This window comes from Geospiza fortis, unplaced genomic scaffold (genome assembly GCF_000277835.1).
Source record: "Geospiza fortis unplaced genomic scaffold, GeoFor_1.0 scaffold118, whole genome shotgun sequence".
NCBI classification, from domain to species: domain Eukaryota; kingdom Metazoa; phylum Chordata; class Aves; order Passeriformes; family Thraupidae; genus Geospiza; species Geospiza fortis.
This window is the reverse complement of record NW_005054380.1, coordinates 1,773,262-1,791,922: the sequence shown is the minus strand read 5'-3', so window position 1 is coordinate 1,791,922 and position 18,661 is coordinate 1,773,262. Positions and strand designations below refer to the sequence as shown.

Genomic DNA, 18,661 nt, shown 5'->3' with positions numbered 1-18,661 from the left:
TTCCTGGGGATCATGTTACTTAGATGCAGATTTCTGATTCAAACAGAGCTCCCAGCTGGTTTGGAAGTTACTTCGTGTTGGTGGTCATTTATGTGGCACCTTGAGGAGGAAAAAAGTCAATAAAGAAATAGTGGTGAAGGTGCAGTGGCATGAAAGAAAACTCAGAGAAATTACATGTTTTTTTGTCTGTGGAACTGCACTGTTAGGATTGATTACTAGTGGAGATAAACCTGGTTTGCTGTAAAAAATATTATTTCTGAGAAAAAAAGTTGCTATAATGAAGACTAGACTGTATTTGTGTGTTGTTTGTCCTCTTTTCTATATGGGAAGTGCATGTGGAGCTCTTTCTCCTGGCTCTCCAGAATGTGTGTCCATGTACAATAAAACAGTGCATAGATAGAAACACTTCTAACATCTGAGGTGGTAAAACTGCACGGGGACTTAAGCCTGATGTGAATCTGTTAGGCATTTTATTAATCTACTGGTTAACATGACTTTTAATATGCACCTTGGAGAGGACTCTGCTGCTCTTGATGCCTTCTGTCCTCTTGGCTCCCTGTGCCTCCCTGCTGGTGTGCTGGGCAGGACTGGTTCAGTCATGCTGACACAGGTTTGGTTGTTTGAAGAGATTCTGCTCCTCTGGTTGATTATTCTCTTGGCTGAGTGTTTTCCCCAGGGCTGGTTTTCACTCTCTCTCAGCTGTGTGAGCCGCTCTGCAGCCTGCCTCTCCCTGGAGATCAAACCCTGAGAGACAGGTTTCCCTCTGCTCCCAAGACCTGGCTTTCTGTTCTCAGCAGTAGAAGGTGTGTTTCCTTTTTTGGAGGATGGAAGGATTTGGCCAGTGTAGCTTCTGGAGGCAGAATAGTTATTTCACAAGGTCATTTATTGTGAAATACCCTGTCTGTGGCTGGGCTACAGTAGTAGCAGTGGTGGTCTTTCTACTGACATGGGTGAGCCCCAAAGAAAAAGGTCTGTAAGGAGAACATGAGAAGCTACCACAGCTTGGTGGCTGCATCCCAAGAGAGACTCCAGCCCTTGGGGTGCTGAATTTGGGTGCTGAAGGTGGCAGGTCTGGGTGCTGCCAGCTCAGTGCAGTGCTCTGTGTCTGGAGCAGGTTCTGCCTTAGCCCTTCAGTCCTGCAGAAATGGGTGTTTGACCATGTTCTTGTTGGTCTCACGAGGAAATACTGCAAGGAAATCTCGTGGAAGGAGCAAATCTGTCCATCTTCAGGCAAGATTAAGAGTTTAGGAGATGGGATGGCACTTGTCTTTATGCTTTTGCATTGGTGGCTCATCAGAGCATTTGAGCCCTTTTACAGACAGGGATGGAGTAGAACATAAATCCCGCATTAAGGAAGGTTTTCCTTGCTCTGAATTAGTAACAAATGAATTATGAATGCAAGTGAGAGCTTTGCGACATTCCATGACACCTTTTCTCCCCATGGACATTTTCTCTTTTCATTTTGATGGTGGGTTTGTTCATTGCTGGAATGGGGAAGTGATTGAAGAATTATCTGAAGTTGTATTGGCTCATCTCAAGTTGCTTTGGAGTCCTTTGACCATTGTTCATTCCACTCTAGATATTGACAAGTACCAAGTTTAGGCAAATTAATCTGCATATTTATTTAGCATCTACCTACCGATAGTTTGTGTTGTGAACTGAAAGTAGGAGAAAGGATTTCTGCTGAGAAAACTACATTTTAGAGGAAATGAGTGTCAGTTTGTATTTTCTAGATGTTAAAAAGTAATTCAGCTAATGTCCTCCTGAAAGAAAAGCAGGCTTTCCTGCACGGCAGGATATTAGGAGAAATGGAAATTGAATTACCCAAATTAGAGAAACTCTCTGGAAGTTGTATCTTTTTAATTTGGAAGAAACTTGTCTATTGCATGACCTGCAGCAAGGCTAATATAAATACCCAAAGGAGGGATTTTGGCCCTCAAGTCTGCAAAACTGGCTGTTGAATGTAAGCAGAACAGAAGTGGGCACAGTGTCTCTCTGGCACTCACACAATGGTCAGATGTTAGTTGTTTTCTTCATTAGCATGGCTGGGACGCACCCTCCCCAGAAATGCCCATTTAAATCTTTCTTTTCTTTAAATTCAGCTGCTGGGAAGCTTTACAGAATTATTAACTTCATGCTCAGATTTAAAAAATACATTGGGACTAGATACAAAATAATCTGTCAACCTGGGGTAGAAATTTTGTCATGGGAAAAATGTCTCCAGGCAGTGTGTAAGTTTAACAAATCACTACAGAAATGTTCAGTTTTCCTTTTCAGAAAATGAAAAAATTATCCAGGAATGTTGTTTGGCTTTGTCTGCACATCTCTGTCCATATGATTTTGCAAGGTCCCTCCTGGCCAGCCTCATCTGCTCCTGGATCCTCTCTTGGGAGGTTCTTGTGCTTTGGGGGACTTGCAGATGAAGAGATTTAGCAATTACACAGTTTCTGTCCCAAGTCTGAGCTAGTTCTGTGCTGAAATAATCCTAAGGGTTTGAAGGGATTATTTAATCACCAGTCATGGAAGATTTTTTTCCCCCTGGTTCCATTGTTTAGGATAAATGAAGTGATAGTCATCTTCTTACTAGAGCACTTTATTGCCATGAATTTTCTTGGCCTGACTTCTGAAGTGAAAGAAACCTCTGTGTGGTTTTGGAAAGCTTTAAAATGGTCCCCTAAAACCAGAAATGTTTGTCTTTGAGCAGAAAGCATTGAAGGAGATGCTGAGGGCATCACCCAGATCCTGCACATCACATGTTTGGGGGCACTTTTCAGTGTGGTTTCAGCTGGAGCTCAGCAGCTCCAGGTGCACATCTGGAGTCAGCTGCCTGCTGCCTCCAGCTGTTGGGGAAACAGCTGTGTTTCTTGCCTTGTGTGTGGAATTTGGTTGGTGGGAAGCAGGGGCAGCCTGAGGATGGCTTTGCCCTGGGAAGTACTGAGGCTGACACATTGCTGTGGCTTCACTTGGGGAAGAGTCCAGTTGTATTCGAGGCACCTTCTGAATCAGACAGAGCCTTTCTCCAGCTCACCAAATCCTTCCAAAGGACCTGTGTGTCTCTGCAGGGCCAAGGGCCAAATTCTGGGTCCCATGACCAATAACAAAATAGTCAGACACGCATTTCTGCAGGACTGAAGGGGTGAGAGAGAACTTCATCCCCACAAAAAGCACTGGACAGCACCCAGACCTGCCACATTCAGGACCTTCAGTGGTCCAACCTGTGGTAGCTTCTCATGTTCTCCTTACAGACTTTGCTCTTTGGGGCTCAGTATGTGCAGTTGGGAAGGAGCATTGCCCTGCACTGGAGGAATTCCTGTTTCAGTCCCAGGGCTGGGAGGCAGCGTGGCCTCAGCATGGCCTTGTTCTCTGAGCTGAGGATGTCCTGCCAGCACATGACTCACCGGGCTTGCCTCTGGCTGGGGCTGTTTGTTTGAAGTGCTGCTCTGCTGTTCCTGTGGGCAGAGCAATGGGTTTCAGTCTCCTTGCCTTGCCTACTCATGGGATCTGTGTATTTTTGGAAGGAGTGGGTTTATTTACCCAGCACACGCTGAAGGGCTTGAGCACCAGCTCCTGTTCACTGCATGTCAGGTGCTCCCAAACAGGAGCCTTCCTGAGAAATACAACTTTATATATATCTATAACATTCTCCCTTGCTTCCACATAAAAAACTGTAAGAAATAGATCAGAAATGGTGCTTCCCTTGCTTCTCACAGCAGTGAGTTTCTCCTGTGTGTTAATGAAACATCTGACAGCCTGTTTGCTTTTTGGCTCTGCCCTGTGCAGCCATATTAAAGATATCCTGTTTATAACAGCCGTGTCTTTCCACGGCATTGTTCAGCTCCAGCAGCCCACATGGCTTTTCATTCTGAGTATTGTCCTCACTCCCCGTGCTTCCCTTCCCAGCAGGAGGGGATTTCACATGATTCCTGCCTCTGAGCAGCCCCATCTTTGCTTGCTGTGTAGTAACCGAGAGAGTGCTGCTTTACCTGCTCTTTCTGTACTCAAACAACAGGACTTTTAAGGTGAATTTAGAAACAAAGCAGAAAAATTAAATTAAAATACCCCCCCCCCCCCCCGAGCCGCACCCTGAAAACTCCCAAAACAAACAAACAAAAATCCAGAGCCTGAGGTGTTAGAAAATATCTTATAAATTCAATTGACTCTAGGTTAGATTGTGCATGTGGTCCTTCTAATTATTTGTTCCTGCTTCTCATACTTATTATGCTTCCCCCACCTTTAATTTAAATTAGGTAATTGCTCTGAGGCTATAAACTCTTATCTTCATCACAGGAAGTCTTAGTTTGCATTAATTACCTTGAATTGAAGCAGTGAGGCAACTGAGTTTTAAGTGTCTTTAGGGTGAACTTGAGGTTGAACTGAAGTTGTCTTTTCTGCTGTTCTTAATCTATATTAAAATGTTCTTTTTTGCATTGTAAACATTTAATATGTTTAGATTTCACTCTGGTGCTCTTAATCTCTTATTTTCTTGCTGCCTGAGTGTAAATTATTTGAATGGAACAAGGAATCACAGAATCCCAGCACAATTTGGGTTGGAAGGGAATTAAAACCCATGCAGTCCCACTCCTGCTGTGGGCAGGGACAGCTCCCACTGTCCCAGGTTGCTCCAAGCCCTGTCCAGCCTGGCCTTGGACACTTCCAGGGATCCAGGGGCAGCCACAGCTGCTCTGGGCACCCTGTGCCAGGGCCTCCCCACCCTCACAGGGAAGAATTTCTTTCTAACATTGAGATCTTTGGATATCTTTTTCAGGAAGCAAGAAGAAGGAAAAGGAAAGGCCAGAAATCTCCCCACCGTCAGATTTTGAACACACCATCCATGTTGGCTTCGATGCTGTCACTGGAGAGTTCACTGTGAGTATTCCTGCCTTGGAGCAGCTCAGGGAACACCATGGGTCAGTGCTGCAGTGAAGCCAAGGCAGAGCTTTAGAATAAAGTGCAATTTAGTCTTTGTTTCTACCTAGGAGCTGTTTGTCCTTGGTGCTCGCACAGCACACTGTGACCTGTTAGTGCTTCTGCAATGTCAGTGGCCCCTGGGAGATCCCTCCCTGACAAACCCTCTTCAGTTTGCTTTCTTTACTGAGTAACACTGGATCTGTTGAGTGTTTTTGTGTTCCCTCTCCTCACATCTGGCCCAGCACACCTGGAGGACTTGTATCCTGTGATCTCTTTTTCCACCTTTGGCTCCCCATCCTACTTGCTCATGTGCATAAGGCTGTGCATGTTATGCTCTTACAGAGGAAAGAAATTTGTTTTGCTTTCAAAAAAACCTTTAAAATACAAAAAGGATGCTTTAAATCCCCTGTTTTTTTCAGGGAATGCCAGAACAATGGGCTAGGCTGCTGCAGACCTCAAATATCACCAAGCTCGAACAGAAGAAAAACCCCCAGGCGGTACTAGATGTGCTGAAGTTCTACGACTCCAAAGACACAGCAAAACAGAAATATCTGAGTTTTTCTGCTCCAGGTGAGAGCCAAGTGTGCAAGACACTGGAGCTGGGAATTTGGAGCACTGTCTTCCTCTATGTCAGAGTGATAAATCGGGTTCAAGTGCTAAAATCAAGGTGCATTTCAACGAGACACAAATATACAAAGATGGATGTAAAACTGACTGGAAACTGGCGTTGTCCAGTTAATTTCCTGTTTTAAGTGGAGAGGGGAAGAAAGGGAACTGCATCATTCAGAAGAGCAGCCAAAATGAGCTTGAATGGGCTGTGTTTATCAAGCTGGGGCTCTGGGACTGGGATGAACTGGTTTTGTGCTGGAGGCCTTGCTCCTCACAGCTGTCTCTGAACTTGATGTCACCAGCTGGTGACATCAGCAATGCAGAATAATTGGTGACTCCTAGATGGGGGGCTGAGAGAAGGACTGTCCCACAAACAGGTGCAGTTTTACAACTTTTCTTCCAAATTCTTTCCAAAAGTAGCTTAGTAATAAGGCTTTGTAATAGTCTTACCCTGTACTCAACAAAGTTCACTTTTTATTGCATCTTTTCTGATGATTTTATGTATTCTCCTATTTGTCCTCTTTAGAAAAAGATGGTTTCCCTTCAGGAACACCAACGGTGAGTGTGTTTACTATTATTTGGATATTCTGTGGTGCATACAAGTTCAGGTTTTCTGTACTTGTTATATCCTGAATCTTGAAGTATTAAACTGTATAAAGATTAAAAGTATAAAAATTAAGAATTTTTTTGTGGAATAGAAACATAAATTTGAGTGGTCAGTCATGTATTTTATTGCAGCAACAGTGTTTGAGTCTAATTATAAAATGTAATAACTGAAGGATGGACTGAGTAGTTTTAAGTTATTTTCTTTTGACGTTGGTAAGAATTATTTTCTCTTAATGTGAGAAAAAAAAGTGAAGTCTTTAATACTGTTGGAGAGAATTCAGAGAATTCATTTATCTGTCTTTTTAAAATTTTGGTAAAAATGTAGACCAATGCCAAAGGCTCAGAACCATCAACAGCTGTGGCAGATGATGATGAGGATGATGAAGAGGCTCCTCCTCCTGTGATTGCTCCACGGCCAGATCACACAAAATCGGTGAGCAGCTGTAAAACTGTCAGACCTGCATTTCTCAGCTTTGCAGAACTTCTGCTTTTTAGGGAAGTGTTTTATTTGGACAATAAGCTGCTGTAAGTTTTTAGGGAAAAGTTCTGTTTTTTAAATTTGCTAAGAAAATACCTAATTTCTGAATATCAGTTGGATTAGAAGTCCTGTAGTTAATAGAATCATAGGATCATTTAGGTTGGAAAAAACCTCTCAGATCATTGAAATTTGTGAGTTAGTTTGTCAGCTTGTGTTGAAGATATCCAGTTATGCTTATCCTTCAACCCAACATAGGAGGATGAGGAGGATTCTTACTCCTAAATAAAACCTGTAGGCCATTTGTGTAACTTTGTGCAGCACAGTGCTACAAGTGTAATGTGTTTGCTTTCCTTAATTTGATTGGGTTGCAGTGTGGTAGCCCCTCCAAGTACTCTACCTAAACCCCAACCAATGCAAATTTTAGATTTGAAAGCTTATTTCACTCACAAAGTCATCAGCACTACAGGAACAGTGAAATGCTAGAGAAGATGTTAATTAAGTTTTAGGGCAGCCCTCATCTGCTCACCTTGGTAATGGTGTCCCAGGGGTCCCATTTACTCCAGCTCCTCCTTTTGGCTGTGGAGCTGTTCATTTTGCCTCTCTGCTGCCCACTTTTTCCAGGAGTGCAAATGGGAATTATGTTTATTTGTCTGGGGATGTTGCTTGATAATTTCCCACTCTTGGGATTTAGACATATAAAAGGTGAGAGATCCACAGCTGGATATTTCTGGAGTAGCCGTGTGTATGTGTGAACAGCTCTGGAGGAAATTAAATAAAGCTCCAAGGAATTAAATCCCTTTTAAAAAACCTTAAATTGGGACAACTGGGAAATATTTGAGAATCTCATCCTTCTTCTCATGGCAATCAAGTATCTTTTCCCTTCAGATAGTAGTAGAAGTTGATCTCACTATAAATAGTGGTTTCTGCTCTGTTAACTGGTATGGATTATAAAGAATAAGCAGATAAAAATCTGAGAAACCCACTGTGGAATCTCCTGGCATCCTCTCTGTTCAGGAGGTGCCTGGATCTCTTTGAGAGGTCAGTAACGTTGCCAGCATCTTGTTTTATGGAGCTTTAATGTGTCTCAGCTCTGATTTCTGCCTCATACCTGTTATGAAATGTTGCTTGGGGATCTTTGCAGGGCTGTGATGGGTTTCAGCTGCAGGTGAGTGGTGGCAGAGCAGCTGCTCAGGTCTCTGGTGTCCCTTGCAGATTTACACCCGCTCTGTCATTGACCCCATCCCCGCCCCGGCCGGTGACACCTGCGCCGACAGCGCCTCCAAAGCAGGGGACAAACAGAAAAAGAAAACCAAGATGTCAGATGAAGACATCATGGAAAAACTACGTAGGTGCCTTCATTTCAGATAAGCAGGGGAGCAGTGTGAGAGTTTTGGCTCAGCCTTGCTTTGTGTGCAGTGCTTGGGTGGCTTTGTGTGCAGCAGCAGCTGAGAGCGCTGTGCTGGCTCGGGGGGGTTTGTAATACTTGGAGCCCTGTGGGGGGGGAAACAAGGATAGAACAGGTTTGGGATTGTATCATACATGCACATCACAGTGTCACAACTGGACTTCAATCAAACCATGGTAACACAAAATAGTTTCTGCTGTTGCTTGTTCCAGAATCATCTTGGTGATGATTTTTTACTGTGTTAATGCCCCCCTGCAGTTCTGGCTGTTGGTGCAGCAGCTTTGCTACTTGAGCTGACCCACTCTTTTGCCTGTCTTGGCCAGGCCAGCCCTGCTGTTGGGGGGGAGGTAGCATTGGACTGACTTTTTGATTGTTTTTTTCTTTCAGGCACTATTGTAAGCATAGGAGATCCCAAGAAAAAATACACCAGATATGAAAAAATCGGGCAGGGGTAAGTATTGACCCCAACTTTTATCCCCAGTGAGCCAGTGTTAGCAGCAGGGTGCTGTTTTCTGCCTCACACCACTGCCTGTGCAGGCAGAGATGTTGGCTGCATTCAGCAGATAAATCACAGAATCCCACCTAGTTAGGGTGGGAAGGGACCTTAGAGCCCATCCCTTAAAGTTCCATCCCCTCCCATGGGCAGGGACACCTTCCACTATCCCAGGTTGCTCCAAACCCTGTCCAGCCTGGCCTTGGACACTTCCAGGGATGAGGCAGCTGTGACCTCCCTGGACAGCAAAAGTAAAGTAAATAAACAGTGAAAGCATCACTGGAAAAGTAGTGGAAATTTTGAATTGAAAACTGAAACAATTTTGTGGTTTTGACTGGGCTGTTCATGTGTGTGTTTATTACACAGGGAGATGCAACTTGCTGTAACATTTTTATTTCTCTTCACAGGGCTTCAGGTACAGTTTTCACAGCTATTGATGTGGCAACAGGGCAGGAGGTAAGATTCCTGTGTTCATTTTTTGTTTAAATGTTTTCTTTAGGTGGCCAGAATGATTTGAGTGATTTCCTTCAGTGGCTCCCATTGCTGCTATCACCTCTCAGATCTGTCATAGTCAGTTTTAACAATGTGCCTTGTTCTATAGTGATCAGATGGTGAAAGCTAAAACCAGAGATTTGTCTTTCCAGTGAAAAGCGGAGAGAGTGAGATGTTCCAGAAGTGAGTTTGTAAAATGGTTTATCCTTCAAGAACTGCAGGCATTGTTGTGTTACAATTTCAGACATAAAATTTTGTTTAGTCTTGGCACGCTTGGCTGTGGCTGTCTCTAGGGAAGCAGCTTGTCTCATGTGATGCCCTCAGAATGTCTTCTCCATATCCTGCTCTTTGCTTTCATCCCTTGGTTTCTCCAGTGGAATTGGTGGCATGAGCATGTTACTCTGCATGTTTGTCACCCAGTGGCCATACCTTGGGAGACAACCCAGAGGGCTTTTGGGACTCAGATTTTAGGAATTATTTGTCTCTGTTTAACTTCAGATTTCCTTCATTTTCTTTCAGGTTTTTATTTAAGTTCTTTCCTAAATTTTCCTTTAAATATCCCCAAGTAGGCATTCTTTAGGTCACTGATTAGTAAATCACTGCCCTTTCAGCAGTAACCACATTCAGGAGTCCTGCAGTGGAGCACTACATCTTGATACAACATCAGCCTTGCCATCACCTCAGTGTCTCTTAATTTACTCTCTACACACTGCAGTATTCATGTCCTCTTACTGATTGCAGAGTGAATTTTGGGGTCCAGGGCCTTTCTTTGCCCTGCTCTGCACTTTGCCACTTCCTGCAGTGCTCAGGTTTCCTCTGCTTAATGCCTGAGGACAGAGTTAGTTTGTTCAGTAAGAGGAACACTCCTCTTAGAGTTACAGGACAGGAGGGAACAGACAAAAATTGCCATAAGGGAAATTCTGGTTAGATATTAGAATTTTTTCCCTCTCAGGCAGGATGATTGGGCATGGCACAGGAGCTCAAGAGGGATTGTGGAATATCTGCTCATTGAGGTCTCCATTCCAAAATCCCACAAGACCCTCAGCAACCTGCTCCACCTCCAGTCATAGCTATTTTGTCACTCTGTGCTGCAGAATGATGAGGATTTCTTCCTTTAATGTCCTTGGCAATATAATAACAATAATTTCTACAGGAATATGTTGGTTCTTATGTTTGGTTTTGGGGTCAGCCCAGGTTGTACTGCAGAACTCCAAACTGCCCCTCAGAGTGTTGGAGTTGACAGAGCTGGGATGATTCTTCTCCATTGTAAACTCTGCAGTACTTGTCCTTGTTAGCTTATTTCCTGGATGGGGTGGGCCTTTATCTTCCCTTTTCTGTCTTGGATAGTTCTTTAATGGCTTTGAGAGGAATTCCTTCTGCCTCCCAGCATTCCTTATACCCAAACATCAGTTTGATCAGAATAAAGAACAACAAATTGCCTCACCTTGCAATGGTGGGCTCACATTTTCTCTCTGAGTTGCTACAGGATTCTCTTCTGCTTCAGGCCTGTTGATATGGAATTGAGTGAATATCCTTCTGTCTCCTGAATGCCCTTTGCTGTCTGGTCTGCCCTCTCTCACTGTTTGTGAATCCTTTCAGCTCCAAGAGGATGATATTGGCCATGGGTACAAGTTGTGTGCTGATCAAGCTGGATTCTTTTAAGTTATATGCTGATAAATAACCAACTTGCCAGCCACAAACTGTTCTAAACTCCTTTAATCTGGTTACAGGATTCCTTCTGCCTTTTCACTGTATTAAGTGTGACTGAAAGGTTTGGGTGCTGAGGTTTGAGATTGCTGTTTTATTTTGCCCTATTCAGGTGGCTATTAAACAGATCAATTTGCAGAAACAGCCCAAGAAGGAGCTGATAATTAATGAGATCTTGGTAATGAAGGAGCTAAAGAACCCCAACATAGTCAACTTCCTGGACAGGTAAATGCAGCCAGCTGGCTGATTCCTCATCCCAAGCGTTACAGGAGGTTATCCCTTGCTCAGACCTGCTCTTCCTCTACCTGAGGGGCTTGGAAGCAGGTGAGGCTCTCTGTAGACTGTCACTCTGGTGGCACAGGGACATGCTTTTGGTTTTCTCTTTGTAGTTACCTTGTAGGGGATGAGTTGTTTGTGGTGATGGAGTATCTGGCTGGAGGCTCTCTAACAGATGTGGTCACAGAGACGTGTATGGATGAGGCACAGATTGCTGCTGTCTGCAGAGAGGTGAGTGTGAGGGGCTGGGTTTGAGGAATAAAGGTGCTCCCTGTCCCCCTAATTTTTATGGCATGCTCAGGTTAGCACTAATTGCCAAAAGTGCTGCTGAAGCTGTTGAGTAAAGAATGAATGGGTGCCATGAGCAGAAATCAGAACTGCAGAAAATAACAAAATTAGGTTAACTCAGAAAACTGGGGCTTTGCAAGTTGTAAGACAAAAGAACTACAGGGTTTTTTGAGAACGTTTGGTGATGGAGCAAATAAAATCTGTGGGTTTGGTACCTGGGGTGCCTTGTCCTGCAGACAGTGTTAACAGAAAGATATGGATAATGTGGACTATTATTAACAGAATAATAGGAAAAAAGTTCAGGGAGGAGCAATAGGGAAGTTTAGCAGCTGGAAGGAATGGCTTTTTAAACTTTAAACATTCAGAGGCACTAAGAAAAATCTGCATATTCATGTATGGGTAATGTAGAAAGGAGAGAAATAAAAGAAAAATAAAAACTCCTGAAAGCTTTGAAGTGTTTTCCAGGAGGAAGAAGGGGAATGATGTTTGCTCACAGTTTGAAAGTGGATCTGCTGAAACAGGAGTATGTTGAACATACACTAAAATAAAGATGAACTGAGTGCAGACTATCCCTTTCCCACTTCAGTCATTCCCATAATGTGTGGCATCTATAGTTCTATGCCAGCTAAGCTTTCTTTATAGATTTCTCAAGAAAATAATGCTCCAGAAGGTTGTAGATGGATTAACTTGGTGGTTGCAGTAAGATTTCAAATGAAAGTGTTAAAAGCAGCTGATATCGCATCTTATCAGTGGTTTCTGCCCTGAGCAAGTGCCAGTATCCAGCTCAGGCTTGATTTTATCATGGCAGAAGGAGAATTGTGTTATCTGCTGTGCAGGAGAAACTGGAGGCTTTTAAAAAGCCCATCTGACTCCATCAGCATGACGAGAGGTTTTGTGACTCACCCCAAGGGAGGGGAGGGAAAGCAAACTTGCACAGTAACGTGTATGGACAGGGAATGGTTTCCAGAGAAACCAGAGCTGGAAGCAGAGAACCAAAAGAGTAACTATTTACTGTAACAGTAATCAACTTTTCTGAGGAAGAAATCAAATACTGAACTATTGTACTCTGTCAAAACTCTGCTGCCCAGTGTTTTAGATACATTTACTTTTGCAAATCAGTGTCACTTTGCTAAAGCAAACCAAGATTTAAAAAAAACTCGGTGGGGACATCTGTGCCAAGCTGCACATGGCAAATGTTCTGCTTAGATGGAAAGAGAAAAATCTGGCTTTTGTTCTTTTGCCTTTTATTCTCAAATAACAAAAGTAAATTTCATTATGGTTTTGGGCAGCAACTTAATGTGAAAGATTTTAATCTGAAAACAATGCAAACCAGTATTAGAGCCTTTCAGAATGAAGATGTTTTACAGCCTTCACTGTAGAAGTTGTGTGGATGTTGGACATGAAGCCCCACCAATTCCTCTTGGTGAGACCTCAGCCTGAAAAGCTTTCACTTAATCCTTTATGGTTCCACTGCAGAATCTGTGGGGTGTGCCAAAATTAGCATCAGGGATTTCTGAGAGCATCTTGAGTGATGAGGAGTTTAAAGGATTCATTTGTTAAGATACAGAAACTCCACTGTGAAATGATTTTTGAGCTCCTGAAATCCAGAGTGTATTTTTTAGCCCAAGAGCTTCCTCTGCTGGTTATTTTCAATAATGCCTTTCTATTCTTGCACTCAGAGCTGGCTGAGGGTGTGAACTTGGCTTTGAATTTGTGCTCAAGTGCAGCAGCTCTGTTCCTGGATGCTGAGTGGTGTTTTTTTCTCTCCTATCCAGTGCTTGCAAGCGCTTGAGTTCCTCCATGCCAACCAGGTGATCCACAGGGACATAAAGAGTGACAATGTGCTGTTAGGAATGGATGGATCAGTTAAATTAAGTGAGTAGCAGCCAATTGTTTCATGTTTTGTTTTCCCTTTTCCAGGAATCTCTGCCTCAGAGTGTGTAAATTGATAGAAGGAGAATTAGCAGGGAAATTTAAGGTGTTTTTTATTGACTGTAATAGAAACCAATTCTGTTATAAAATATGTGTCAGACAGCAGGTGCTGATACTCTCAGGGCCCTCAGACTGGGGCTGTGAATGTGTTGGCCTGAAAGGATGATGAAGCAAACCTGTGGCCCCATGAATTTGTTGGTAAATAGGAAGTAACTGGCACAGACAGTGAAGCAAAATGGGAATGTGATTGCAAGAGCAAAGTTGCAGCAAACTGCAGTGGCTTTGTTAGGATGTCAGGAGTTGATATTAATGCTTTGCCCTATTCATGAAAAGGCCACTAACAAGAAAATTGGGCATTATTGGTCATTTATTGCTGTCTAGTATAACTCTGTACTTTTTCTTGGACTGGAAGTGTAACATTTTTATGAATATAATCATGACAAAACAAGCTACTTGGTTTTCAGGTAATGGTTATGCATGCATGGGCTTGGACAGTAAATCCTTTTCTGGTGTGTGTAAATAAAAATGATGTGGAAGCACTGGTAGCTGTCAGGACTGTTGAGAAAGAGGTGCATTATCTGCTTTTCTTGTATGTAGGAACATATAAAGCATATAAAAATCAAAGAGATAAGGCAAAAAGGTGTGAAGCAAAAAGTGTTTTCAGTAGGAATTTGAAGTCCCATGAAAATGTGCCTTAGCAATATTCCTATTCTAGATGGTTTGCAGTCTCACTTTATTTGTGAGGTGAAGTGTGAAGAAAGATTACCAGCAACCTGATTTGCATGCCAGCATTGTTGGATGCACTGCTTGCTTGCATAGGGAATTTTATTTTAAGGGTGTGATGTGTCTGTGCACAAACTGTGGATTCAGAGGCTGAAGAGAGATGGACAGTTACAGCAGAGGATGTGGCTGAGAAGAGTTAGCTGGAGAAGGATCAAAATTGCAAAAGAGGTGTCAAAGCAAAGTGGCCAAAGGACAGAGTTAGTAGCTGAGTCAAAATCATCATGCCAGCACATTGGGGGAGGATGAGGAGGAAGGAGACACAGCAGAAGACAGGAGTCAGCTGCCAAAATTCCCTGTATGAAGGGGAGGTGGTGTAATCAGTGCTGAACAAGCTGTTCTGGGGCTGTGTGGTTATAGTGCTTTAGCAGAAGTTTAGGGTGGGAGAAGCTGCACCTTCTTTTTGACCTCTTCCCCTTCTCTGGGGGAGTCTGGTGGCAGGACAGGTGTCACCACTGCAGCTACACATGCTAATGGTGGGTGAAACTGTGCCTGTCTTCTTCCTCTGTGCTGGTAGCTGGTGCTGGAAGCCTGGCTGGAAGGTCAGGAGAACAGAGTGCTGCTGCTTCCTTGGGCTGGTCACAGAAATGGGCCGTGCTGGGAGGTGACTGTGACACCTTGATAAGGCCAAAAAGTGCAGGAGGAACTTGGTGACTCCTATAGGGTTGTTTTTTGTTTGGTTTTGTAGTTTTTTGGGGTTTTTTTTAAGGCAGCATTTTGACTGTCAGGGGGATTAGTTCTTTGTTAAATGGTCTTGGTACAACTTGGCACTTCCATGACTTGGCTCTTTCCTTAGCACTGCTTGGCATAACACTTCCAAAATCACCCTGGAATTTAAATTTCTCTCTCTCTTCTCTCCCTCCCTCTCTCTTTCTCTCTCTCTTTCTCTAACTTAGTGTCAATGATAAGGTAATATCTGTCTCCTGCCTTAACTGTGTTCTTATTGATGCTTTACATGCCTGGGAAGTGGGAGTGCTGCAGCTGGATAAAGTAACATGATGGGACATGCATTGCTGCTGCACCTGAAGGCTATAGGAATAGGTGACTTTTCTCCTTTTCTTGAGTGTGGTTGTTCTCTTTGGTAATTACCTTGTGGAAAGGTTTGTTTGTCCAGGTTCCTGCTGCTGAGTGGGGTAGCACTGCACTTCCCTGGAGCCTTGTTTCCGTGTCTGTCAGCTGTAGTACCTGTATAGATGGCCAAAGTGCTGTGAAATGTTGACCTCAGTAGCTGCACAAGTACAATCTGTTTAGCAGGGCAGAAGCCATGGATTGTGGATGGATTTCTTCTCATTCAGGCTGTATAACACACCACTTGCAGAACACTCTGCCTGTGTTCTGCCCGATTGCTTATTTTGGCTGTTACCATTGTAGAACTCTTGATGGAAGGACTGGGCAAACACCATTCTTCTGCAGGGTAATTCTTGTTTCCAGAGGGCAAAAGCCTTGTCTTCACTCCATGGAATTCTGCCCTGCTTAAGCACCTTCAGGTTTTGTATTTTCATTGCACGTTGGCTTTTTAAATACGGAGAATGTAGTGGGGGAGGAAAGAAGAAACTGCCCCCAAACCCCTCTCAATGAAATGTATGTGTAGCAATAGAAAAGTCTTCTAGAAAAACCACTTCTTGGGGTGCACCAGTTTAACCTGTTAAACTTGTGTTGTCCTGCAGCTGACTTTGGGTTCTGTGCCCAGATCACCCCTGAGCAGAGCAAGCGCAGCACCATGGTGGGGACTCCGTACTGGATGGCTCCCGAGGTGGTGACACGGAAAGCCTACGGCCCCAAAGTGGACATCTGGTCCCTGGGCATCATGGCTATTGAGATGGTGGAAGGAGAGCCCCCATACCTCAACGAGAACCCCCTGAGGGTAAGAAGCTCCTGGTGTTGCAGGAACTGGGTGTTCACCACTTGTTCGTTAATTGCATCTGCATTAAAAAGAAAATTAAATGAAAAAGCCAACAAGCTTCAGCAGTACAAGAAAATTCCTCCATAGGAAGACAGCTATCTTGAATTTGCAGTCAGCCTTACCCTGACTCTCCATCCCTGGAAGTGTCCAAGGCCAGGTTGGACGGGGCTTGGAATAACCTGGGATAGTGGAAGGTGTCCCTGCCCAAGGCAGGGGGTGGAACAAGATGGGCTTTAAGGTCCATTTCAACCCAAACCAGTCTGGGATTCTGTGGTGGTACTTAGAAGATCTGCCTGCCTGTAAATAAAACACAGGACTTTGACCTCAGGCCTCTGTGATAGTCTGGGGAAAGTAAACCCAAGATATTAAAGTGCTGCTGTGTCACAAGCTGATGTTTTCTTTGCTAAGGTCAGTATCTGTTGCCAAAGGATCTTGAACATTATTTTGCTACTAGCAAGAATAAGTCATGAGTGCCTACAAATGTGGCATTTTTACAGTTCTAGTCTCTGAAGTTGAGGAGAAGTAGCTGCAGAGCCCTCTCATCTGAGGGCTTGCCACAAGGCAGGTCAGTTTGACATCTTTTAAAGCTTGGTTTTGGCTATATCTTATTCTTTATTTTACAGGCTTTATATTTGATAGCAACTAATGGCACACCAGAACTCCAGAACCCCGAGAAACTGTCCCCAATATTCCGGGATTTCCTGAACCGATGTTTGGAGATGGATGTGGAGAAAAGAGGATCAGCCAAAGAATTGCTACAGGTGAGACTCTGCTGCTTCTCACAGGGAGGTCCAGAAGGCAGAGTTAGGTCAGCCTGTGATGAACCACACCATAGACTGGCATCCTTTCTTCTTTTTTTTTCTGTGTTATCTCCTGGGAACTGTAGTGAGAGCAGTTGGCAGGAAAGATTTATAATATACTCCAAAGTTATTCCATCATAATCTGTGATTTCACTCTGCCACTGCCAAAATGTCCAGGAGTTTAGGAACTCCTTTCAGAGGGTGGTCACTGATAGCATTTGCATTGCTTTTCATACTTCCACTTGCAAATGTGCCCCTCAGAGCTCCTGATGAAATAATCTGCTGGTCTGACACCAGTGTTCAAGCCTTGAAAAGAAAAGTTTCCTTTCTCCCTGCTGGGTTCTGCTCTATGAGCTGAGCACCTGGAGCAGCGACACCACTTCTCCTTTTAGTTTTGATTTTAAATACTTTCTGTGCACTGGAAAAAGGTTGGCTTGTTACATGAGATCTGCTTGTAGGCAGCATTGTGTGAAGGTGTGAGGGAATCGCTGATGCCATTCCTGGGCAGAGCAAGGAGTAGCTCTGAGGCACATGGTGTAGAGGCTTTCCCAGTAAAGCAGCTGCTGCTTCTTACATTTCTCTGATTATTTCTTGTTTAGATCTTTGTTTTGCTCATTGCAAGTGCAGCTTCAATACTCACCTTTTCCAAAACCAGTGAGATATTCCAGGAGAAACTCAATTGGGCAAGGCAGTGTGATCCCAGGCAGCTTGGGATCGTGTTGTCCTTGTAACCATCAGGAGAAACACATGACACAATTGAACAGTTAAAATGCAGATTCATTGCTGCCTAGCTCCATGGAAACATGAATCCTGCTGGAAATCAAACCTTTAAAAGTGTGTCTTTCACTGATTCCTCATGTTTCTGTCTTCCTGGCAGCATCCCTTCTTGAAACTGGCCAAACCTCTGTCCAGCTTGACGCCACTGATCCTGGCAGCCAAAGAAGCAATGAAGAGTAACCGCTAACATCCTGCCACAGCCTTCTTCCTTTTTTGTTTGTTTGTATTTTACAAATCTTTATAATATATGAAATTGTTACACTTCGGGGGGGGAGGGAAGGGGTTTTTGTGGGGGTGGGAAACGTCTGCAAAAGGGAAGAAACTCTCATCCAGAAGACACCCAAATACATTGTGGCGACTCTAGAGATCCCTGTCTGGGGTCCAGAAGGAATTGAGGGCTGAATTACTGGCCTTTGTGGGGTTTTTTTATTCTGATTTTTTTGTTTCCCAGACAGCCCAGAAATACCACTTGCTGTGCCCGGGGCTTTAAGGGGTTTTAACGACTTCGCTGTAACAGCTCCCGTTGTACCCTCTGGGTACTTTCAATACTTGAATGACAGATTCAAGCTTTCAGAGAGCAGTACTAATTTTACCTGCTGATCTCTTTGACTCTCCTCTTCCTCCCCTCTACCTGCAATCCCTGTGGGAAGCTCCCAGTGACCAGATTCACGGCAGGTGTGGCGAATGTGAAGGTACATCTTGCCCCTCATTTCTTTTTCGGATTAGCTGTCGCTGTACTGTAGAATCAACAACTCGGTTACTTAAGGAATCACAATGTATGGAGATTCTTTTCACTTTTTATGATGAAAAAGGAGAGAGAGAGCAAGAGAGAGAGGGGGAAGAGAAGTATTCAGCTGTTTCTCATACCTGTGCTCTGTGGACTTTTTTTAAAATCAAAAATGTGGCCTCTTTGTAGAACCTTAATGATCGGTCAAGTCTTTGGATGTGGGTTATGGATGTGTAGGTTGGGGTCAGATACTTTATTTATGATCAAATGATCAGTTCTAGTCAGGGCAAGAAAAAATTCCAGCTGTCTTCCTGTCTGCTCTTTTTTTCCCTGTTAGACTTGCTGGCCAGAAGCTTGAGGGATAACGTGCTTGGTGCAGTGGGTGGTTCACAAACTTGTATCTGTGCTCTGACTTGGGCTTTGGAAGTTATGCTGGTGCCTTTGACTTTTTTTATTTTACATTTCCCTTCTTTGTATCAA

The 18,661-nt window shown here is 43.7% G+C and overlaps 1 protein-coding gene across 1 annotated transcript in view; it reads left to right on the top strand.

The window, feature by feature from the left end:
* Positions 1–17,718, top strand: part of PAK2 (p21 (RAC1) activated kinase 2) — an 18,187-nt gene extending 469 nt beyond the window's left edge. The window contains exons 2-14 of the mRNA XM_005425050.3: positions 4,766–4,866; positions 5,328–5,478; positions 6,044–6,075; positions 6,449–6,556; positions 7,814–7,946; positions 8,394–8,457; positions 8,907–8,955; positions 10,811–10,923; positions 11,088–11,205; positions 13,038–13,137; positions 15,642–15,838; positions 16,501–16,638; positions 17,555–17,718. Coding sequence (XP_005425107.1) covers positions 4,766–4,866; positions 5,328–5,478; positions 6,044–6,075; positions 6,449–6,556; positions 7,814–7,946; positions 8,394–8,457; positions 8,907–8,955; positions 10,811–10,923; positions 11,088–11,205; positions 13,038–13,137; positions 15,642–15,838; positions 16,501–16,638; positions 17,555–17,641 — 1,391 coding nt within the window. The 3' untranslated portion in view covers positions 17,642–17,718. The remainder of the gene's footprint in view (positions 1–4,765; positions 4,867–5,327; positions 5,479–6,043; positions 6,076–6,448; positions 6,557–7,813; positions 7,947–8,393; positions 8,458–8,906; positions 8,956–10,810; positions 10,924–11,087; positions 11,206–13,037; positions 13,138–15,641; positions 15,839–16,500; positions 16,639–17,554) is intronic.
* The last annotated feature ends 943 nt before the right edge of the window (positions 17,719–18,661 follow it).